The sequence below is a fragment of the Rana temporaria genome, chromosome 2 (assembly GCF_905171775.1).
Source record: "Rana temporaria chromosome 2, aRanTem1.1, whole genome shotgun sequence".
Lineage (NCBI taxonomy): Eukaryota > Metazoa > Chordata > Amphibia > Anura > Ranidae > Rana > Rana temporaria.
In genome coordinates, this window is record NC_053490.1 from 205,381,385 (window position 1) to 205,405,206 (window position 23,822).

General features: G+C 43.6%; 1 protein-coding gene across 2 annotated transcripts in view; it reads left to right on the forward strand.

The window, feature by feature from the left end:
• TUBGCP5 (tubulin gamma complex associated protein 5) overlaps positions 1-23,822 on the forward strand; it is a 69,320-nt gene that overhangs the window by 13,703 nt on the left and 31,795 nt on the right. The window contains exons 2-12 of one of the 2 annotated variants that reach the window (XM_040336297.1): positions 444-497; positions 576-684; positions 5,107-5,203; positions 5,548-5,627; positions 15,858-15,984; positions 18,147-18,264; positions 18,733-18,822; positions 19,348-19,441; positions 19,876-20,122; positions 20,707-20,909; positions 23,232-23,347. In XM_040336297.1, coding sequence (XP_040192231.1) covers positions 444-497; positions 576-684; positions 5,107-5,203; positions 5,548-5,627; positions 15,858-15,984; positions 18,147-18,264; positions 18,733-18,822; positions 19,348-19,441; positions 19,876-20,122; positions 20,707-20,909; positions 23,232-23,347 — 1,335 coding nt within the window. The remainder of the gene's footprint in view (positions 1-443; positions 498-575; positions 685-5,106; positions 5,204-5,547; positions 5,628-15,857; positions 15,985-18,146; positions 18,265-18,732; positions 18,823-19,347; positions 19,442-19,875; positions 20,123-20,706; positions 20,910-23,231; positions 23,348-23,822) is intronic. The other variant, XM_040336298.1, reaches the window with a different exon arrangement.

Consider the following 23,822-nt stretch of genomic DNA (forward strand, 5'->3'; position numbering starts at 1 on the left):
ACAGACCTAGACTCCATACACACTATTAGATTTTCTGCAAATTTTTGTCTTCAGCTTTACTAAAACCATATAATATGAGGTCAAACCTTACAAGTTAAAATTTGTATGCAATCAGGCAGGCCCGTGTACTACATGGTTTTAGTAACTCTGAAGACAAAAATCTGCAGAAAATCTAATAGTGTGTATGGGGTCTAAGACTGGACTGCCATTAAAGTTCATGTTGGGGGGGGGGGGGGGGAGCAGGCGTCTCAATACTTTCGGTAATATAGTGTAGATAAAAGGCTCACCGGATCACCATGACCCCTTTAAATAAGTGAGTCATGAAACTCTCCTCAAGTGAACATGGTTGGCAGAGCATTAGGGTTTGCTTGTATATGGAATTGTGCGTGTCTGTTTTTGGAAAATAAATACTGCACCAACTAGAATTCTTTTCTTACTTTTAGATTTCATCGATATCTGGATGTCAGCAGTCACCAGATTCACAGGACTTTGGATGGGTAACTTTTTATTTTATGAGGCATTGAAATGAGCATGATGCACGTATCCATTTTGATGAACGTTTTTCTTTTTCTTAGGATGTATGAAAAGTTTATGATTAATTCTGATTTAAGCAAAGCAGAAAGCTGGAAGAGACTGACAGATGAATTTTTAAACTTTCCTCTTCCAAACACTGAAGGAACAAAGGTGAGCTTGCTTTGTTATTAAGAGTTCTGTGCAAAATAATCCTGTGTATATAGCTGATATATATATATATATATATATATATATATATATATATATATATACAGTGATGAAAATAAGTATTTGAACACCCTGCTATTTTGCAAGTTCTCCCACTTGGAAATCATGGAGGGGTCTGAAATTGTTATCGTAGGTGCATGTCCACTGTGAGAGACATAATAAAAAAAAAAAATTCCAGAAATCACAATGTATGATTTTTTTAACTATTTATTTGTGTGATACAGCTGCAAATAAGTATTTGAACACCTGAGAAAATCAATGTTAATATTTGGTACAGTAGCCTTTGTTTGCAATTACAGAGGTAAAACGTTTCTTGTAGTTTTTCACCAGGTTTGCACACACTGGAGGAGGGATTTTGGCCCACTCCTCCACACAGATCTTCTCTAGATCAGTCAGGTTTCTGGGCTGTCACTGAGAAACACAGAGTTTGAGCTCCCTCCAAAGATTCTCTATTGGGTTTAGGTCTGGAGACTGGCTAGGCCACGCCAGAACCTTGATATGCTTCTTACAGAGCCACTCCTTGGTTATCCTGGCTGTGTGCTTCGGGTCATTGTCATGTTGGAAGACCCAGCCTCGACCCATCTTCAAAGCTCTAACTGAGGGAAGGAGGTTGTTGCCCAAAATCTCGCAATACATGGCCCCGGTCATCCTCTCCTTAATACAGTGCAGTCGCCCTGTCCCATGTGCAGAAAAACACCCCCAAAGCATGATGCTACCACCCCCATGCTTCACAGTAGGGATGGTGTTCTTGGGATGGTACTCATCATTCTTCTTCCTCCAAACACAGTTAGTGGAATTATGACCAAAAAGTTCTATTTTGGTCTCATCTGACCACATGACTTTCTCCCATGACTCCTCTGGATCATCCAAATGGTCATTGGCAAACTTAAGACGGGCCTTGACATGTGCTGGTTTAAGCAGGGGAACCTTCCGTGCCATGCATGATTTCAAACCAGGACGTCTTAGTGTATTACCAACAGTAACCTTGGAAACGGTGGTCCCAGCTCTTTTCAGGTCATTGACCAGCTCCTCCCGTGTAGTCCTGGGCTGATATCTCACCTTTCTTAGGATCATTGAGACCCCACGAGGTGAGATTTTGCATGGAGCCCCAGTCCGAGGGAGATTGACAGTCATGTTTAGCTTCTTCCATTTTCTAATGATTGCTCCAACAGTGGACCTTTTTTCACCAAGCTGCTTGGCAATTTCCCCGTAGCCCTTTCCAGCCTTGTGGAGGTGTACAATTTTGTCTCTAGTGTCTTTGGACAGCTCTTTGGTCTTGGCCATGTCAGTAGTTGGATTCTTACTGATTGTATGGGGTGGACAGGTGTCTTTATGCAGCTAATGACCTCAAACAGGTGCATCTAATTTAGGATAATAAATGGAGTGGAGGTGGACATTTTAAAGGCAGACTAACAGGTCTTTGAGGGTCAGAATTCTAGCTGATAGACAGGTGTTCAAATACTTATTTGCAGCTGTATCATACAAATAAATAGTTAAAAAATCATAAATTGTGATTTCTGGATTTTTTTTTTTTGATTATGTCTCTCACAGTGGACCTGCACCTACGATGACAATTTCAGACCCCTCCATGATTTCCAAGTGGGAGAACTTGCAAAATAGCAGGGTGTTCAAATACTTATTTTCCTCACTGTGTGTGTGTGTGTGTGTGTGTGTGTATATATATATATATATATATATATATATACACCTAGCATTATTAGTGAGGCAATCTGTAATGAAATCCTCTCCCTAAATTATACAATCTAATCAAAGCGATATATGTATCTTAAAGATGTAATCTGTGCAATGTAACAAAAGCAAAAAAAAAACGTGAATCGGTATAATATAGCAGATGTAGTCCTTGAAATATACAACGGGTAAAATAAGTATTGAACACATCACCATTTTTCTAGGTAAATGTATTTCTAAAGGTGCTATTGACATGAAATTTCCACCACATGTCAGTAACAACCCATGCAATCCATACATACAAGGAAAACAAAACAAATAAGTTCAGAAATTAAAGCGGAGGTTCACCCAGATAACATCTATATCAGACCAACTTCTTTATACTTCTAACATGTACAGTCCGCGTTTTTTTTTTTTTACGCTGTACATACAGTATAATCTATATTTGCAATCTGGCTTCCGGGTACTTCTCCCCGCGGGAGTAGGCGTTTCTATGCTGAGGAGGTCGCCCAGATAATTGACGTCCTTTCAGAAAAAGTTCCCCCCCGGCGGATAAGGCCTCGCCCCCCGTATTGCGTAGGTGCATCACGAGTCATGGCGTTTCCGAAAGAAGCCGAACATGAAGAAGCTCTATACGGCGCCTGCGCAGTCAGCTCTACACGGCTCCTAGTCGGTGCGCAGGCGCCGTATAGCGCTGACTCGCAGCTCTGCATGTTCGGCTTCTTTGGGAAACGCTGTGACTCGTGACGCGCCTACGCAATACGGGGGGGCGGGGCTTTATCCGCCAGGGGGGGGACTTTTTCTGAAAGGACATCAATCATCTGGGCGACCTCCCAGAGGACATTCCTCCTCAGCATAGAAACGCCTACTCCCGCAGGGAGAAGTACCCGGAAGCCAGATTGCAAATATAGATTATACGGTATGTACAGTGTAAAAAAAAAAATGCGGACTGTACATGTTAGAAGTATAAAGAAGTTGGTCTGATATAGATGTTATTTGGGTGAACCTCCGCTTTAAGTTATGTGTACTAAAATGGAATGACACAGGGAAAAAGTATTCAACACATGAAGAACGGGAGGTGCAAAAAGGCATGGGGAAAAAAAAGACACCAACTGAAATCTATCAGTAATTAGAAAGCAATCCTGCCCCTTGTGAGTTCAAATTTAATCAGCTGCTTCAGTCTAAACTGATGGCCTATAATAGGGTGTCTCATTACCAAGGTGTCGCACAAGAAACGTCTCATGATGGGTAAAAGCACAGAGCTCTGGAGGTCAAATGGCACTGCACATCACCCCAAAAACACCATACCAGCAGTGAAGCTTGGAGGTGGGAACATCATGGTGTGCGGCTGTTTTTCAGCATACGGTACTGACCAACTTTATTTCATTGAAGGAAGGGTGAATGGAAAAATGTACCAAGACATTCTTGATAAAAATCTGCTGCCATCTACCAGGATGATGAAGATGAAATGAGGGTGCACATTTCAGCAAGACAATGATCCCAAACACAAAGCCAGGGAAACTCTCAATTGGTTTCAAAGAGAGAAAAAAAAGCTGCTAGAATGGCCCAGCCAGTCACTGAACTTGAATCCAATAGAAAATCTATGGAGAGAACTAAAGATCAGAGTTCATAGAAGAGGCCAGGCCCGGACTGGCCATAGGGCGTGTCACCCCCCCCCCCCCCTGTGTAACATGCAGGGGGTCTAGAACTTTTAGGGGGTGTCTGTGTAACAAACTGTGGGGGGCTGTGTAATGTAAAGGGGCCCAGAGGTGCAGAGTGCTGTATTATGTAAAGGGGCCCAGAGGTGCAGGGTGCTGTGTAATGTAAAGGGGCCCAGAGGTGCAGGGTGCTGTGTAATGTAAAGGAGTCCAGAGGTGCAGGGTGCTGTTGTGTAATGTAAAGGGGTCCAGAGGTGCAGGGTGCTGGAACACCACATCCCATCATTAACCACCGCAAAATAGTTTTACCTAGAAAAATGGTGACGTGTTCAATACTTATTTTACCCGCTGTAAATCTGAAAGAACATTTTTTTTCAAACTGTCCAAAACTATTAACCGTCCCATACACCATTCAATCTTCAGAAAGTGCAACAACTTTCTTCCATGTACATAAGAAATTCACACTTTATCTCCCAATGAAAACGGCACCGATGTGCCCACCACCAATGCTCCTCTCTCCTCACCCCACTAACAGGAGATCGAACTCTCTTTTTTTTTTTTTACTATACAGAAAAACCTCAGCAGGATGGCATCCTAGCGCCAACCCACAGTGATGTGATTACATAGGATGGAACTAGGACACCATACAGGTTTTTCTGTATAGTGAACTCCCTCCATCATGTGAGTGTATTTTTACGCATTTTTTTTATATAAAATAGTGCAGACCGCAAACCACTATCTTGTCTTGGGAGACATAGGCATTGACAATCCCCAGATTGTTTTTGTTTGTTTTGTATGTGCTGTAGGAAGATGGGGTTTGTCTTGTACAATGCTGGGTGAACCTCTTCATGTTGTGTTGGTTATTTCCACATCGCTTCGGTAGTGTGTATATATAATGGTATTTTTTTTATTTTATTTGCTTTTGTTTATTTGAGGAATTTTAAATCCCACCTACTTTTTGATGCTTTATTGCATCTTCTTAAAAAATCTAACTGAATGTAAACTTTGCTTTTTCTAGAGTGATGCCCACTATGCCATCTTGTCTCTTCTTCTGTGCCTATCTGACTCTCCATCCAAAAATGATTATGTTGAAAAGCCAAGAAAAAAGCAAACGGGTACCTAGACATAGTTCTGATTCTTTGAACTGGTTTTATTTTAATTTTAAACATGTAAACCCATCCACTGGATGTTCTGCTGCTCCATCCTAATTCATCATTCATGAATGTTTTGTGTGCCAAGCTCCTCTTTTCAAATATAAAGTCAAAAGAGGTGGAGCTTGACTGCTAATCCTTATATAATTACATTGTTGAAGGAGTATTTGGACGTTCAGCACAGATAATCTTGTTTTTTTTCAAGCTCTGATGGGAGGCAATATTTTATTATTTTCACTAACATGCAGATTTCCATCCAGCCTTGTCGTAATAAAAAGCTTACTAGATGTTGTGTTGTTTAATTCTAGAAGAAGCTGAGCCCTTCGATTGGGGAAAATACTTGAGGGAAGGTGAAGACTATGGGTGTAATCCTGATGAAGACACTCCGGTAAGATCTGTCATGCTTCCTTTTTTGTAATGGTGGCCCGTATCTTTAGGGTTTTAACCACTTGACCCCCTGTCACCATTTTACAGCTGCACTGGGATAGCAGATATTTGTCCCAGTGCCATTCTAAAACACAGACCAGTCTGATTGGCCTCCGCGGATGCCTACAGGTGGTAGTGCAAACCTGTTCATGTAAACTGATTGTGGGGTGTCTTTAATTTAAGATACACTCTGCAATCAGTTTGCATTCTGGTGAGGACCATAAAAAAAGGGTCCTGCATGAGTTTGGTCCAAATGTGATGCGAATTCAGCCATACAGTTTGTATGGCTGAATTTGCATCACACAGACATGTAATGTGCACAGCAATGCGGTGCAAATCACATGCAATGTCAAGCATCGCACTAGTGTGAACTGGCCCTTGATGTTAACCCCTTCCCAGCCATTGTCATTAGTACAGTGTACAGCAGGGGTGGCCAACCAGTGGCCCGGGGGCCACATGTGGCCCGCGGAGCCCTCTGATGTGGCCCGCGACCCCCTGCTCTGGAATGGTGGGTTGGCAAGCCCAGATCACAGGTTGCTGACCCACCATACCACAGCATCAGTGTGGTGAATGAATCTGGTGGTAGAGGAAGAAAGCGGCTGCGGAGCAGAGCCCCATAAGCCGATGCTTCCTCTACAGCGCCAGCTTTTACACAGGCGGAGTCAATGGCAAAGTTCAGCTAACCCCCAGGTTAGACACAGGTGCACTACACTGCACCCGGGGTGTGGGTAAACCACAGAACATTAGTGTGAAAGCAGTCTTAAGCCTTTTTCACATGATCAGCCTGACCAAATGGGGCCCTCAATTCACCTCTATAGAGCGCAAGATGTCCATTTACGCCCACCTACCTCCAATCTGAAAAACAGAAGGGAGTTCGTCCCCTTTCATCTGGGCGGATCAGAGGGCCTATAGAGTAGCCGTGACCTGTCATCCACCCGCTACGCTCATTGTGGCCCCCGACTGGTTACCAAGTTGCTTAAGTGGCCCTCGATCTTCAAAAGTTTGGGCAACCCTGGTGTACAGTTTTGATCACTGTATTAGTGTCACTAGCAAAATCTGTGTCCATCCCAGCAAAGTGTCAGCACAAGATTGCCCTCCACAATACACTGTCCAACTATAAGCTGCTGTGTTCATAAATTCCAGTATATATACCATCATTTTGTAGGCGCTATGACTTTCACACAAACTAATATACACTCATTGGGATTATTTTAGATTATTTTTTTACTAAAGACATATATGAGAATACATTTTGTGCTAAATTTTATGAAGACGTTCTTTGCAGTTTAAGTCTACATATTATTATTTTTTTAAAGATTCTCAGAGTTTTTTTGTCATGAGGTGACCAGTGAGAGTAATGCCGCGTACACACGATCAGTTCGTCTGATGAAAACGGTCTGATGGACCGTTTTCATCAGACGAACCGATTGTGTGTGGGCCCCATAGTTTTTTTATCCATCGGTGAAAAAACGTAGAACTTGTTTTAAAATTATCTGATGGTCAAAAAACCGATAGAAAAAAACGATCGTCTGTGGGCACGTCCATCGGTTAAAAATCCACGCATGCTCCGAATCAAGTCGACGCATGCTTGGAAGCATTGAACTTAATTTTTCTCAGCAAGTCGTTGTGTTTTACATCACCGCGTTGGACACGATAGTTTTTTTAACTGATGGTGTGTAGGCAAGACTGATGAAAGTCAGCTTCATCGGATATCTAATGAAAAAAATCCATCAGTCCGTTTTCATCGGATGAACCGATCGTGTGTACAGGGCATGAGAGTTATAACACCAACTTAACACACATGCTCCCCCATTCACACCTGAGACCTTGTAACACGGGCTAAATGGCTAATTGGGCCCAATTTGGACATTTTCACTTAGGGCTGTACTCACTTTTGTTGCCAGCGGTTAAGACATTAATGGCTTTGTGTTGAGTTATTTTTCTCTTTTCTTTATCGTACATCACGGGACACAGAGCAGCATAGCCATTACATATGGGTTATATAGTGTACCTTCAGGTGATGGACACTGGCACTCTCCGACAGGAAGTTCCCTCCCTATATAACCCCCACCCATAGTGGGAGTACCTCAGTTTTTTCGCCAGTGTCTTAGGTGTTGGTGCACGTTGAAGGTTGTGCCTGCAGTTTGTCCTTGGGACCAGGGCCAGCCGACCGGATCCGTCCAAGGTGCTTCATAGCCAAAGTGGACGGTACCCGGGCCCCAATTCGTGGATGGGGTTTTGCCTATAATGCCTCTCCTTGGAGGGCTGGACTCTGGGTTCCAGGACTGGGTTTTTTAACCTATGGATACCTGCTGCCAGTAGTGCTGTATAGGTCCAGGTGTGTGGTGTTCCTGACTTGGACCCCGGTCCCTGAAGGTCTATGACCATACCCACGGTGAAGGGGGAAGATTGGGCCTCTTGCATGAGCAATACCCTGCGGCGTGGAAAGGTAAGCGGGGGGCCTACGGAACTTGGTTTGTCAGTGGGCTCCCCACAGGGGACTCTGGGGAAAAGCCTTTTTTTATGCCTCTGTGCATGGGCTAAAGAGAAACCACAAAGTCTGCATGACTGGATGGCTCAAACACCCAGGTATACTGTTCCTCTGGCTGGGCTAATAGACTGCTGCTGCTGCTACAAGGTGTTTTTGCTCCATGAAATGTAAAGGGGAGCATGTCAGGTTTAAATTACTTACTTCCTGATGTCTGTGTGTCTCCAGCAGCTCCCGGGCTCCTCTCCCCACATGGATCCGCTTCCTGCTTCCTGTAGAGCGGCGTCGGGAGCGCGCGCGCACGCGCGCGTGCGCGCGCACTGTTATAGGCGCCGACGCTGCGTGGAGGGGCGGGGGACGCCCAGGGAGTTCCCTCCCCTCTGTACATCAGAGGGAAAACTCTATTTAGCCTGTCAGTTTGCTGAAGGCTGTGAAGGGACACGGAGCAGCGATGCTGAGCTGAGCAGGATAGGTTTGCCTATGTTATGCTGACACAGTGACACCTAGTGGCCGTTTTTTTGTACACACCTTGCTAAAGAGCTGTTTAAGCTCATTTTTTCTCTGAAAAGCCGGTGTACTAAGTAGCAGTCAGAGTACTTAGCATTTGGTACTCTCTTAGCCCAGCATTAAGGGAAGCAATATTAGGATATGATTAAGCCCTTGGGGCTCAATATTGCTATCTCTTGTTAGGTTTTGGGAAGTTTAGTTTTCTGTCTAACATTACCCTAGCCTAATTTTTTTCCTCATTTATTTAAATGTGTGTTTTTCTCCAGCTATTACAGTTAGTTGTATATTAGCGGAGTATCTCAGATTTGTTTATTATGGCTCCTAAGGGTGCAGGGAACGCTAAAAATGCTAAAGGTGTTAAAAAGCCGAAGGGTTCCCCATCGGGCTCGGAGGATATTTCCCAGAATCCACCTGCCCCTACCCCCCCGGAGGATCCGGAGGTTGCTGCCCTGGGTGAGCCATCGGGGTTGCTAGGTGCTATGGCGGGCCCTATTCAACCAACTCCTTCCTATGTAACGGAAGAGATGTTAGCCTCCACCTTGGGTGGATTTGAAAAAAGGATGGCCGCTCTTATTACGGCCTCTTTATCCGGGAAGAAGCGGGCTAGGTCCCCGTCTCCCAGGTTTGAATCTCCTGAGGAAGATGTCCTTTCCACTGAGGAATTGGAAGATACAGGAGACCAGGCTGAGGATCACCTGGACCATTTAGGTTCTGAAGATTCTACTATAGAAGAACCTTTTTCAGCTTCTCACGCAGAAAAATTGTGGGTCCAGTCCTTAACGGATATGGTGCGGTCAGCTTTTAAAATGCCTTTGCCTCAGCCTCTGGCCTCCGCTGTGTCCTCATTGGGCTCCCTAAAAGCGCCCCAAGCCAACCTGGTGTTCCCGGTCCATCCTTTATTAAAGGACCTGATATTTCAGGACTGGGTTAAGCCGGACAGGATTTTTTTGCCTCCTAAAAGGTTCGCAGTTATGTACCCTTTAGAGGAGGAGTTTTCAAGGAAATGGGCTGTCCCCACTGTTGACGCAGCCATATCATGTGTCAATAAAGCGTTAACGTGTCCGGTGGACAATATTCACATGTTCAAAGATCCTGTGGATAAAAGGCTTGAGACCTTACTGAAGGCATCCTTTGCCACAGCGGGGGCAGTGGTCCAGCCAGCTGTAGCTGCCATTGGCGTCTGCCAGGCTTTAAAAGACCAGGCCAAGCAGGCCCTAAAGGACCTTCCGGCTCAACAGGCTCAGGACTTAGCCGATCTACCTAGAGCTTTATGTTTCGCGGTAGACGCTATCAAGGATTCAATCCAACAGGCGTCCCGCCTATCCCTGTATTTGGTTCACATGAGAAGATTACTTTGGTTAAAGAACTGGTCTGCAGAAACCCCCTGCAAAAAACTCCTTACAGGATTCTCCTTTCAAGGAGAGAGATTGTTTGGAGAAGATCTTGACAAATATATTCAAAAGATCTCTAGTGGTAAGAGCACCCTTTTGCCGGTTAAGAAAAGGTTCCGAGGTCCCTCTTTCAAGCGCCCAACCTCTCCAGTTCCAGGGCCCTCATTCTCTAGGCAGTATCGACGGCCTCCTGGACGCGCAGCTGCAAACAGGCCCCAGGGGCAAGCTGCAGGGAACAAGAGACCGTGGAACCGTAAGCCGGTTAAGGCTGCCCCTAAGGCAGCCTTGTGAAGGGGCGCCCCCACTCTCTCGAGTGGGGGGAAGACTCCGGTTGTTTTCGGAGTTGTGGGGGACCCAAGTTACCGACCAATGGGTTCTGTCCTCAGTAACTCAGGGGTACAAGCTGGAGTTTCGGGAGTTCCCCCCTCCTCACTTTCAAACGTCAAGACTTCCAGGCGATCCTCAGAGACAGGCATCGCTTCTGTCCGCCCTAGAGCGACTCCTATCTCAAGGAGTGATTATGGAAGTACCAGCAGGGGAGCAAGGACAAGGGTTTTACTCAAACCTCTTCGTTGTCCCGAAGCCAAACGGCGACGTCAGGCCTATTCTGGACCTAAAGTTATTAAACCGCTTTTTAAGAGTCCGGTCTTTTCGAATGGAGTCCATTCGTTCGGTGGTGGCCGCCCTCCAAGGAAAGGAGTTCTTGGCCTCCATCGATATAAAGGACGCATACCTGCACGTTCCGATTTTCCCAGGCCATTACAGGTATCTGCGTTTTGCCCTAAACTATCGGCATTATCAGTTCGTGGCTCTTCCGTTCGGACTAGCCACGGCCCCTCGGGTTTTTACGAAGATCCTGGCCCCCGTATTAGCCATCCTAAGGGAACAGGGCATTCTGATCATGGCCTACCTAGACGATCTTCTGGTAGTCGACCACTCAGCGGCCGGTCTAAATCGGGCAGTGTTGCTAGCAGTAAACTGCCTAGAGTCCCTGGGTTGGGTTCTAAACCGGGACAAATCGGCTTTACAGCCCACAAGAAGGTTGGAGTATCTAGGTCTGATTTTAGATACAAGACAACAACGGATCTTCCTGCCCCAGTCCAGGGTGGACTCGATAAGGGAGTTAATCCACATAGTCCTAAGCAGCACAAGGCCATCTATACGCCTCTGCATGCGCCTGTTGGGAAAGCTAGTGGCCACCTTCGAGGCAGTGCCCTATGCCCAGATCCATTCTCGGAGGCTACAGAGAGCAATTCTCACGGCCTGGGACAAAAGACTCCAGGCCTTGGATCTTCCCATTTCCCTTCCCTATGCGGTAAGGCAGAGCCTGTGTTGGTGGCTAGTCACAAAAAATCTTCTGAAAGGAAGATCGTTCAATCCCCCCTCATGGAGGATAGTAACCACGGACGCCAGCCTATCAGGTTGGGGTGCAGTCCTAGACGATTTAACCCTACAGGGGAAATGGTCAAGGGCAGAATCAGCCCTACCCATAAATGTCTTAGAGATCCGAGCAGCTCGGTTGGCTCTTTTGGGCTGGACGGAGGTTCTGCAGGGCTCCCCAGTAAGGGTACAATCCGACAATGCCACTGCCGTAGCTTATATAAACCACCAGGGTGGCACCAGGAGTCAGGCAGCCCAAAGGGAGGTAGATCGGATCTTTTCATGGGCAGAAGCCCATGTCCCCTGCATCTCAGCTATCTTTATCCCCGGGGTGGACAATTGGCAAGCGGACTTCCTCAGCCGCCAACAGATGTCCCCAGGGGAGTGGTCCCTCCATCCCGAAGTATTCCAGGTCATTTGCCGGAAGTGGGGTACTCCGGAGGTGGACGTTATGGCGTCCAGATTCAATGCCAAAGTAGCAAAGTTTGTCTCTCGAACGAGGGATCCATTGGCCTGCGGGACAGATGCCTTGGTGTGCCCTTGGCATCAGTTTGCGCTAATCTATGCCTTCCCTCCAATACGGATGCTACCCCGTCTTCTTCACAGAATTCAAAGGGAACGCAAGCCAGCGATTCTAGTGGCCCCAGCGTGGCCCCGAAGACCTTGGTACTCCTTGATAAAAAGGATGACCATAGAGGAGCCTTGGGTCCTCCCTCTACGTCCGGACCTCCTCTCACAAGGGCCATTCTACCACCCTGCCTTACAGGCCCTAAATTTAACGGCCTGGCGGCTGAGTCCCTGATTCTCAGAAACAGAGGCCTTTCAGGGCAGGTCGTTTCCACCCTTATAAACGCAAGAAAACCAGTTTCCAGGTTAATATACTATAGGGTGTGGAAGGCTTATATTACCTGGTGTGAAACCAGGAAATGGGATCCCCGCAAATATACCATTGGGAGAATCCTGGAGTTTTTACAGTTGGGAGTGGAAAAAGGTTTGGCGGTCGGCACAATCAAGGGGCAGGTGTCTGCCTTGTCGGTCTTCTTCCAGAGATCTTTGGCCGCCCATTCCTTAATGAAATCCTTTTTACAAGGTGTTATTCGGGTGAATCCCCCGATTAAAGCTCCCCTGTATCTTTGGGATCTAAATTTGGTTCTATCGGCCTTGCAAAGGCAGTCCTTTGAGCCCTTGTCCGCGATCCCTTTGGTCCTTTTGACTAGGAAACTAGTGTTTCTGGTGGCCATGGCATCCGCCAGAAGGGTGTCGGAGTTGGCAGCCTTGTCATGTAAGGCACCTTATTTATTATTGCATAAGGACAGGGTCGTTTTGCGGCCGCTTCCGTCCTTCCTGCCTAAGGTGGTATCAAATTTTCACCTTAATCAAGATGTGATTCTTCCATCATTTTTTCCAAAGCCTTCTTCTAAGGAAGAGAGATTACTACATTCCTTGGATGTAGTTAGAGCTGTAAAGATTTACTTGGAAGCTACAGCCCAGATTCGTAAGACGGACGTCTTATTCATTCTGCCGGAAGGGCCCAAAAAGGGCCAGGCAGCGTCTAAGGCCACTATTGCTAAGTGGATTAGGCAGACGATTATTCAGGCCTATGGCCTGAAGGGGAAGAGTCCACCCTTATCGGTTAAGGCTCATTCCACTAGAGCTATAAGTGCCTCTTGGGCAGCGTATCACCAGGTCCCTATGGCTCAGGTCTGCAGGGCAGCAACCTGGTCATCTGTCCACACATTTGCAAAATTTTATCAAATGGACGTTAGGAGGAACGCTGATTCAGCCTTTGGGCAGGCGGTACTGCGGGCCGCAGTTTAATCTCCTCTTGTCCGGTGGCACCTCTTGTTTGGTTTTTTCTGGTTGTCTCCCTCCCCTCATGGAGCATTGCTTGGGGACATCCCATATGTAATGGCTATGCTGCTCTGTGTCCCGTGATGTACGATAAAGAAAAAGGGATTTTTATTAACAGCTTACCTGTAAAATCCTTTTCTTGTAGTACATCACGGGACACAGAGCTCCCACCCCTCTTATGGGGAATTTTGGGATGCATATTGCTTGCTACAAAACTGAGGTACTCCCACTATGGGTGGGGGTTATATAGGGAGGGAACTTCCTGTCGGAGAGTGCCAGTGTCCATCACCTGAAGGTACACTATATAACCCATATGTAATGGCTATGCTGCTCTGTGTCCCGTGATGTACTACAAGAAAAGGATTTTACAGGTAAGCTGTTAATAAAAATCCCTTTTTTTCCTGTAATTACTAATTACTGATTTTTGATTTGCACTTGTCACTGTATTGGAATAAACTGACTTTTATGCACAGATGGTTATAGTATAGGATCCCAGAGAAGTGCCACACCCACCTTTTAACTCATTCCACTCTACCTGGTAGAAAAATAACGATCGAATATGGGTCTCTAGGCTTACAAATGATTTTCTGCTTAAGATTTGTGAGTTGATAAAGACTGAAGCTACACATACATACCATGCTGTGGGTTAGATATACTCTAGGGGCCAGATCCACAGCCCGGCAGCGCAACGTAACTTTTTAGATTTAAGTTACACTGCCGCAAATTTCCTAAGTTAGGTACCGATCCACAAAACACTTACCTGGAAATTTGCGGCGGTGTAACTCAAATCCGTCCGGCGCAAGGCGGGCCAATTCAAATGGGGCGAGTCCCATTTAAATTAGGCGCGCTCCCGCGCCGGACGTACTGCGCATGCTCCCAACGCTTTTTTCCTGACATGCATTGCGCGACGTGATGTCATTTTTTGAACGCCGCAGCGCGTAGCGTATTTCTGTATTCCCGTACGGCTTACGCAAACGACGTAAAATGTAAAAATTTTACGCGGGAAGGACGGCCATACTTTACACAGCAGTACACCTGCTATGTAAAAGTAGGGCTGCCTCACAAAAGTGTAACTAAGCGACGGGAAACTAACGTAGCGGCGACGTAGCGAACGCGAAAAAGCTTTGAGGATCGACGTAACTCCTCATTTGCATACCCAACGCTGGATTTCGACGAGAAATGCCCCCAGCGGCGGCCGCGGTACTGCATCCTAAGATCCGGCAGTGTAAAACAATTACACCTGCCGGATCTTAGGAATATCTATGCGTAACTGATTCTGTGAATCAGTCGCATAGATAGAAACAGGGTTACGACGGCGTATCCCTTTTGTGTAAGCTCACCTTACCTGGCACATACAGTGGGCATAGAAAATAATCACTCCCCTTTTTAAAATAATGTTATATGCTGGATAAAACAAAAGCTATGTCTGTCTTTATTTCAAGCTGCAAATCAACAACGTGATTCGTTTAAGGGGTTCATTCTTTTCTATACCGACTGTTGCTTCCTCTACAGCAACTGATCACTACAATGATGATCTACTGTTTGCTGATCTGTTGCTGCTGGATCAAGACTCTTTCAACATTATGCAGACCCTCCTTAAAGCGGGAGTTCACCCATTTAAAAAAAAAAAAAAAATCTCCCCTTAGCTTCCTGCTCGTTCGGTCTAGGGGAATCGGCTATTTATATTAAAATAGGTGCAGTACTTACCCGTTTTCGAGCTGTATCTTCTTCCGTCGCTTCCGGGTATGGGTCTTCGGGAGCGGGCGTTCCTTCTTGATTGACATTCTTCCGAGAGGCTTCCGACGGTCGCATCCATCGCGTCACTCGTAGCCGAAAGAAGCCGAACGTCGGTGCGGCTCTATACTGCGCCTGCGCACCGACGTTCGGCTTCTTTCGGAAAATCGTGACGCGATGGATGCGACCGTCGGAAGCCTCTCGGAAACCTGTCAATCAAGAAGGACCGCCCATTCCCGAAGCCCATACCCGGAAGCGACGGAGAGGATGCGTCTCGTAAACGGGTAAGTACTGCACATATTTTAAAATAAATTGCCGATTCCCCTAGTAATAACGAGCAGGAAGCGAAGGGGGAAAAGTGCCCTCTAAGGGTGAACCCCCGCTTTAAAGAAGGGGAAAAATAAAAATAAAAAATAAAAACATTAAATCCATAAAAAAGATTTTCAGTCCTCCAATAATCCCCACTTCCCAACAAATGACACGTGTGCCTCCGCATGTGGCACCTCTTAGATCTGATCTGTTCTGGAGTTCTGCCCTGCATCTCTGTCAAGTACACTTCCTACTGTCTGCACAGTTCTATTCCGCTGTGCCATTACTGGCTGCATTACATCTCAATCATGCTTGCACCATTTTTCATTCTGTCTTCTCTTTGCAATACCATCTCCTGTATTGACATATGATTTGTATTGGGTACTGGACTGTAGACTTTTTGCTCTTCTATTCCAGAGAGAGTAGGATAATACTTATTATTATTATTATTATTATTATTATTATTATTATTATTTGTATTTTGTGATTTTAACAACTCTTTATAGTCATAAAAAAATATTTGATGTTTCAGGAGTGGTCTGATGCGGAAGGAGATGATGAAGAGACACTCAGCAGGGAGGACTCTGGAATCCAAGTTGATAAGACACCTCAAGATGATGCTGAGAAAAAAAATGCTCCTCCTGTGGTGTCATGGAAAGGTACTTATACTGCAGACCAGTTTTTACTTTTTTATTTGAATTCAAATAAGGAATTCCAGAGGTGTATATATATTTTCTGAAAGATGACCTATTTATTAAAAAGTATGGAGCCCTAAGCAGTGTATTTATGAATTCTTTATTGATGATGTTTTATTTTTTTTATTGCGTACAGACACAATATTTAAATGTTTCAATAAATATGAAAGGTGAATCCGTTGAGTTAATAAATATAGTTATCCTTTATCTATACATCTTGCAAAAAGCAACGATACCAACAACTGTAATGAGACGATGGATTAAAACCATTACAGCTCATTGGCTAAATCTAAAAGATGTCTCTTAAATTATTATTCTATCTCTGGTGTGTGTGTAGGGATACCTAATGGGTATAGTATAGAGCAGGGGTCTCCAAACTGCGGCCCGAGGGCCAGATGCGGCCCTTTGCAAGCCTTTATCCGGCCCTCAGGGCTTTATTCCTCCCACTGATATGAGGCACTATTCTTCCCACTGTCTCCAACAAGGGGGCACTTTTTCTTCCACTGATACCAATGATGAGATACAATTACTCCTACTAATAGGGGCACTACTCCTTATCCTACTGATCGCAAACTAAATGAGGCCATATTTATTCTCACCAATGCTGGGCCCGGGGGTTTTTCTACCCCCGCTGACCACAATCCGGCCCTCCTAATGACTGAAGAACAATAAACTGGCCCTTTGTTTGAAAAGTTTGGAGACCCCTGGTATAGAGGGCATTGGCATAATGAAGTGCATCTCCAATCTCTGCATGTATGTTGGTGCGTTTCCTCTTAAATATTTTTTTTTTTCAAACTGACATCTTAAACTTGTAATTTACTATATGTTACGGTATATAGGTAGTGACGGGTACTCCTTATGGATATATCAAGGTCTATTAGACCCCTGATGTCTCTTCTGCCTCCAGGTCGTTTGGGGGGCAGAAGGTCCTCAGAGACCTTCAGGATACTGCAGCTTTAAACTGGGTGCTTAGAGCTAAGCATTACATGGTTCAGTCAAAGCAGAGGACATTGCTGAATGGGTGTCGTGTAATAGTAATGGCACTATGTAACTTTGCAGATAGCAGTCATCAAATAATAATAATGATAATATAAATATATGAGAGTATACAGTAGTCCTTTACATTTAATACATTTCTAAATTATTGCACTTCATATATTTATCCTGCTCCTTGCATTGTTACTTTAACCCTTTAGCCATTTTTTGCAAATTTTATGCCTGAATACACTTAAACCCCCCAAAACATTATGAGGTCCAGTTCAGTAAAGCATTTTCCACACTTTTCCGGTGTTTTGGCTATATATTTGGACTATATTTGACTATTCACGCATTGCATTAATCTATCTATGACCACCTCTGACACACCCTATTCAGGTGCCCAGACCCTTTTTGGCCGCTGGGCACCTGAATTACAGCGGCAAGGTATTTTTTTTTTTAATCACCTGATTAGAGCCATAGGCTCTAATAGGCATCAAAAAAGGTGAACAGCAAGCGCCATGCTGGGTGCTCGCATTTCCCTCAGTTGTGTGTTAGGAAAGCAAATGAATATTTGCTTTCCTAACACTGAACCGCCTCTCCGCCAATCAGGTGCTTGGGTCTATTACCTGTCACCTGATAGGCATCCAATCACAGCACTGTTGTTTCAGCCAATCAGGCATTTAATCATAGGAGAGGACGAGAGGAGCGGCCGGGAGAACAGCATGAAGGACACCACTCGCCGTCCGCTGCCGTCACCTGCTGCCCCACCAAGACAGGGTAAGTGCCGGGTGGGCGACACAGTGGCTGCATTTGGAGGGCACAGTGGCTGCATTTGATGGGCACAGTGAGGCTGCAATAGAATTTTTCAGTTTGTTTGCACCAGCCGCCACTGATGGGTGTAACGTAACATATTCCAAATGTGGACTTAGCCTTTAAGGTATGCCTAGGATACATGGCATAGGGAGAGAAAACCAGCAGGGAGATGGTATCTTCATTCACAGCCTAACAAATTCATTCTGCTACATGTACATAGCTGGCAGAGAGGACTAAAATGTAAACAGATTTCAGCTGCTCTAGTGGCATTTTTTTTATTTAGTATTTTCTGTGAGAAATTTTAATTGGAATAAATATTTTGTCCTTTTTTTTAGTTGGTGAACCAGATGCCCGAACCTGGCTGGAGCAGCATGTCGTTAATCAGTACTGGACCTCAAGAGCAAGTAGATTTTCACACAGTTTACACTTGCATTCTAACCTGGCAGCTGTCTGGTAAGAAATATTTGTGTACTTTCCAACACTTCACAGCACAATTAAATAAATTGCTCTTATGGCACATGTATGTAAAGTAGATTTGTACTCTAATGTTAACATTAATCTATGTTAACAGTCTTGCTGGGATGGATAAATAGTCAACATTAGAAAGACTATTGTTCCTCCTCGCTAGATTATTCTGCTCTAGGATCTTTTTGGTGCACAACATAATTCTGAAGGCGTAGATATTTGGCTATTTGATGTCTGGGGAGACGGGGGGAAGGGGAGAAGTTCAGATTGGCTGATCTTTTCCAACACGGAGGAGACCAAGCATCTAGGCCTTTAGGTCAGCACAGAAGTCTGACTGAAGCAGCATTTTCTCTGGAAAGTTCATCAGACATGTTTTTTTATCTTTAGAACTGAAATTAATATAAAACCCAATATTCCAGTTGTGAGGCTTTGATGAATTTGTGATTTATATTTCAGGGATCAGCATTTGTACACTACAGATCCAATATATACACCTGAAGAAAAAACATTTGTTACTGAAACCCAAGTGATTCGTGAGACTCTCTGGTGAGTTGCATTATATGTTCCTAGGCAAACAAATGGGGTACAGTTTTATTTTTTTATTTATTTTTGTTTATATATATATATAATATATATATATATATATATATATATATATATATATATATATATAATTTTTAATTTTTTTAAGCTGATTAACCTATCGGTATGCTTCTTGCATGAAGAGAAGTTATACATTTTTATACATATCATTTAAGGAAAATTAGATTTAAAAGGAAAATTATATTTAAAAGGAAAATTATATGTATAAGTAAAATTGCATTGATTTGATCAGTTTTCCAGCAAATCTTGCAAGGCAAGTTTTTTTACTTTTAGGAGCAGAAAGTTCCATCTTCTAAAACTTCTGCAACTCTAAACCAAGTTAAAAATGAATAAAATGTTTGACCTGACCTTTGGGACACATTTACTACTTACTTTAATCAGAATATTTTATATAATAACATAATCACAAACATCATCTTGTGATCATCCTATTTCAAGATTCCTAAATAATAACTTTTTTTTTTTTAGGTTACTTTCAGGTGTGAAAAAACTATTCATCTTTCAATTAAATGATGGGAAGGTCACTGTAAGGAATGACATCGTTGTGACACATATTACACATGTATGTTAATAGTCTGAGTAACTTATATTGATAAATGTTAACATTTTAAATTGCATAGACCAGCCTTCATCTTTTCTAACACAGAGAAAACCTTGAAATTACTTTCTGGTTGCAGGGCTACCCTGCTAATCATGACTACCTATATACTGTATGTACAGTATATCTATATAATAAAAAAGTGCCCCCACTGGTTTTAAGTCAAGCTGACCCTTTCATTAATTGGTTAATACAGGTTAGCTGCAAAATATAGTAATTCTCCTCATTTTCAATGCAGTTTTAATCCCTCACTCTTCACCATTTGTTCTTCATTTGCTATCCAGTTAAACATGTTAGTGTTATATGAAGTGTTGTATTTGTATTTCTTTTATGTTTTTATTGTAAATTATGCAAGTGTAACACCGCTACATTTTTTTTTTCAATATTCTTGTTCCTAGAACTGTCTTAGGTCTGTTCTTGAGCAAATAGCAGCCTATGGACAGGTAGTATTTAGGTTGCAGAAGTTTATGGATGAGGTCACAGGTCACTGTTCTGAGAACCCTTTGCCAGGAACTCTTCCTACTCCCAAAAAAGGCACTGAGGCTCCATTCCGAACTTACCAGGCCTTCATGTGGGCATTGTACAAATACTTCATGAGTTTTAAAGAGGAACTAATGGAAGTTGAGAAGTGCATAATAAACAAAGGTAAACTAAAAGTTTAATTTAAAGGGGTGGTTCACCCTAAAAACGACTTTCTTTTTATTAAACTGGCCCCCCACATTACAATACGATTAAGGCTATTATTATTTTTTTGATGCTGTACATACCTTTGTACAGCATATTCACCCGTTGCGAGTCGGCGTTCCTCACATGTCTGTGATTGACATTTTGACCAAAAACGAGCTCCCCCCCCCCCCGTCGCGTAAGCCGCGTCACGGTTGGCGAAAGGAGCCGAACGGCGAGTCGGCGCTATACTGCGCATGCGCATCGCCGTTCGGCTCCTTTCGCCAATCGTGACGCGTCTTACGCGACGGGGGGAGCTCGTTTTTGGTCAAAATGTCAATCACAGACATGTGAGGAACGCCCACTCCCGCGGGACTCGCAACGGGTGAATATGCTGTACAAAAGTATGTACAGCATCAAAAAAATAATAATAGCCTTAATCGTATTGTAATGTGGGGGGCCAGTTTAATAAAAAAAAAGTAGTTTTTAGGGTGAACCACCCCTTTAAGGCTCAATATTTTATAAACCATTTGCACAGTAATATAACAGTTATCTGCTTTCTTTAGACAAAACAGTCACGCTGGCAATGGTTGTGGACAAGTTGACTCCTCGGCTTGCACAGCTGAAAGTGTTGCATAAGGTTTTCAGCACGGGTATAGCAGAAGTGCCTCCTGACACCAGAAATGTTGTGAGAGCCTCTCATCTTCTTAATACCCTGTATAAAGCCATTTTGGAATATGACAATGTAGGAGAGGCATCTGAACAAACAGTAAGTAATAAGAAGCTTGATTTGCTTTGGCGGGGTGGAGTTTTAACAGGAAAAAATTACTTGGGTAATAACCTTAGAAAATAACCCTTTTTAAATGTCTTAAACCTAAAATATACACTGTAATGGAACCTCATTGAATAATAAAAAAAACAAATATAACTAGAATTACTCAGTATCATGTCTCCACCTGGAAGCCCATCTTGGATCCAGCCTGGAACCCTGACTGCGGGAGTGAAGCTACAGCTTAAAGGGGTTGTAAAGGTAAAACATTTTTTCCCTAAATAGCTTCCTTTACCTTAGTGCAGTCCTCCTTCACTTACCTCATCCTTTTTGCTTTTAAATGTCCTTATTTCTTCTGAGAAATCCTCACTTCCTGTTCTTCTGTCTGTAACTACACACAGTAATGCGAGGCTTTCTCCCTGGTGTGGAGTGTCGTGCTCGCCCCCTCCCTTAAGGGGGCGAGCAGGAGAGTCAGGACGCTCTCTACGTTGCAGATAGAGAAAGGAGCTGTGTGTTAGTGGGCATCCTGACATTCCTGTAGTCCAAGGGAGGGGGCGAGCACGACACTCCATGAGGTAAGTGAAGGAGGACTGCACTAAGGTAAAGGAAGCTATTTGGGGAAACATTTTTTTACCTTTACAACCCCTTTAATATGGATGCTTGTTTACTTCTACTACAATGTGAGTGCATAGTGTTGCTGTATATTGTTCCTTTTTATCTCTATTGAATAAACAAGTTGTGCACTAGGAGCCAGTGCGCTCTGTGTCTCTATTTATGTGAATGGCAATGACACTGCCTGTTCTTACGCTGCAGAGTCCCACCAGATTCTTGCGACTCTGCTTTGTACAGTTGTATTTCATTATAGACCGGTAAATATGAAACTAGGCCTATGAACATATTTACCACCTGCAGCCAGAAGATGGCAGTTGTCATGTTTTTAAAATCATATATTCACCAGGCTTATTTATTGTTATGCTCTAAATCGCATGTGCCATAATTAGACTGAAGAGCAGGAGATAAGATTATACCCACTAGTCTGAATGGCTTAGAAAAAACCTTCACTTCCCCTCTTTAATGCAGACTGTCTGGATTTTTAGTCTGCATAGGAGTAAAAGCAGATCTACACTGTATCTGAACACCACAAAACAAAAACGCCATTTAATTTTTAGTATTCAAAGCAAACTCCCTCATCCATCCACATCTCCATGTTTTGTTTTGCTGCAGAATCAATTTGAAAAACACCCCCTATCATTTCTGGCCATGGCCATCTTGACTAAGGGCAGATGATTCATGTAGCATTTACTTCCTGGAATCTATTTGCCCTCAGCTTAGGCATGCAGGCAGGGGAAGTGTGCATAGCTGAGAAAGCCCCTCCTGAAGAATCCTTGGATGTATGACCTCATTTGCCTAGTCGTAGAAACCAGGAAGTAACTTAAGAAATGGATAAAAAAAATTAAAACAAAAATATAATATAATATTGAAAAAATATTTAAAACCTCAATCTATAAACTTGATCAATAACCATTATAGTTTCATTTTTTTTAAACCGCCCAATCCTAGGGATTTCCTAGGTTATGGCAATAAGCACTTGCAATAGTAACAAACTCCTAATCATTGCACATAGTTTGTATGATTCAACAGGCCATTTGCTCATCTCTCGCCCTGAGAAAAGGTAAAAAGGCACTGCATTACACAGGTTACATTGAATGATTTTCACTGTAATTTGGGGTATCCAAACATCTTTAAAAAAGGGGGTTATTTTCCCTTGTCTATTTTTCACAGGGAGAAAAGAATCTGTTTGTTTGAGATTAACGTGGTTGTAAAAGCAGAAGGTTTTTAAACTTAATGCATTACGATAAAAAGCCTTCTGTTTGCAGCAGCATCCCTAATACCTGAGCCCCATATTTATCCAGCGATGTCCATTGGCCATCCAGGACTCTCCCTCTTGATTGGCTGAGACACAGCAGCCAATCAAGAAGCCATTGGCTCCTGCTGCTGTCAGTTAACCAATCAGGAGAGAGAGGGCGGGGGAAAACCGCACCTCCATGTCTGAATTGACACACGGAGCTGCAGCTCGGCTCGGGTGCCCCCAGGAGCACAGAAGAGGGACCTGAGAAGAGAAAGATCCAGGCCACTCTGCAAATCCACTGCACAGAGCAGGTAAGTATAACATGTTTGTTATTTAAAAAAAAAAAAAAAAAAAAGACTTTACAATCACTTTAAGCAAAAGTAAACACCTTGTCAGTAAACTGAAGATAATTTTAACTCTATTTCTAAAGCAACTTTTTTTTTAGTTATACCTTTTTGTTTATTTACTTGTAGGTGTCTCTTTTATTTTTCCTGTGGGTTGAAACTGTGAGACCCTATTTAGAAATAGTGGATGAATGGATTGTTCATGGACACCTTTTTGATCCAGCAAAGGAATTTATTATTCAGCGGTAAGTACAGTTATGCATTGCATGCTCCGTAATCTCGACGTACTAGTCCGGATGACTTTTATAACATTTTTTTCTTCATTCCATATTCATAAAAATAGATGCGCCTGCAGCTACTTGGAGCACCGATTAACTATTCTGGGCGCAGACACCTGTGTCTTTTCAATTAAGGGGGGGGGGAGCAAAGACCCAGGCCATAGAGACCTCATTACCAAGCTTTAGCTACAGATTTGGGGGGTCTCAGACAAGTTTACATAATACTATAAATAGATTTTTCTTTTGGGCCAACCAATGTATGCATTTAAGATAGTAATAGCTATAAAATAGAAGGCTGATATGCACATATGATCAGCAATGTTTTTTTGTTCCTAACCGGTCCTTATACATGCATGTTTGGTTCACCTGGATTTGCCTGTTTATATCTGTAGAATAACCAATGATCCAACACCATGCCCTTTGGATTCATGTCAAAATTGTC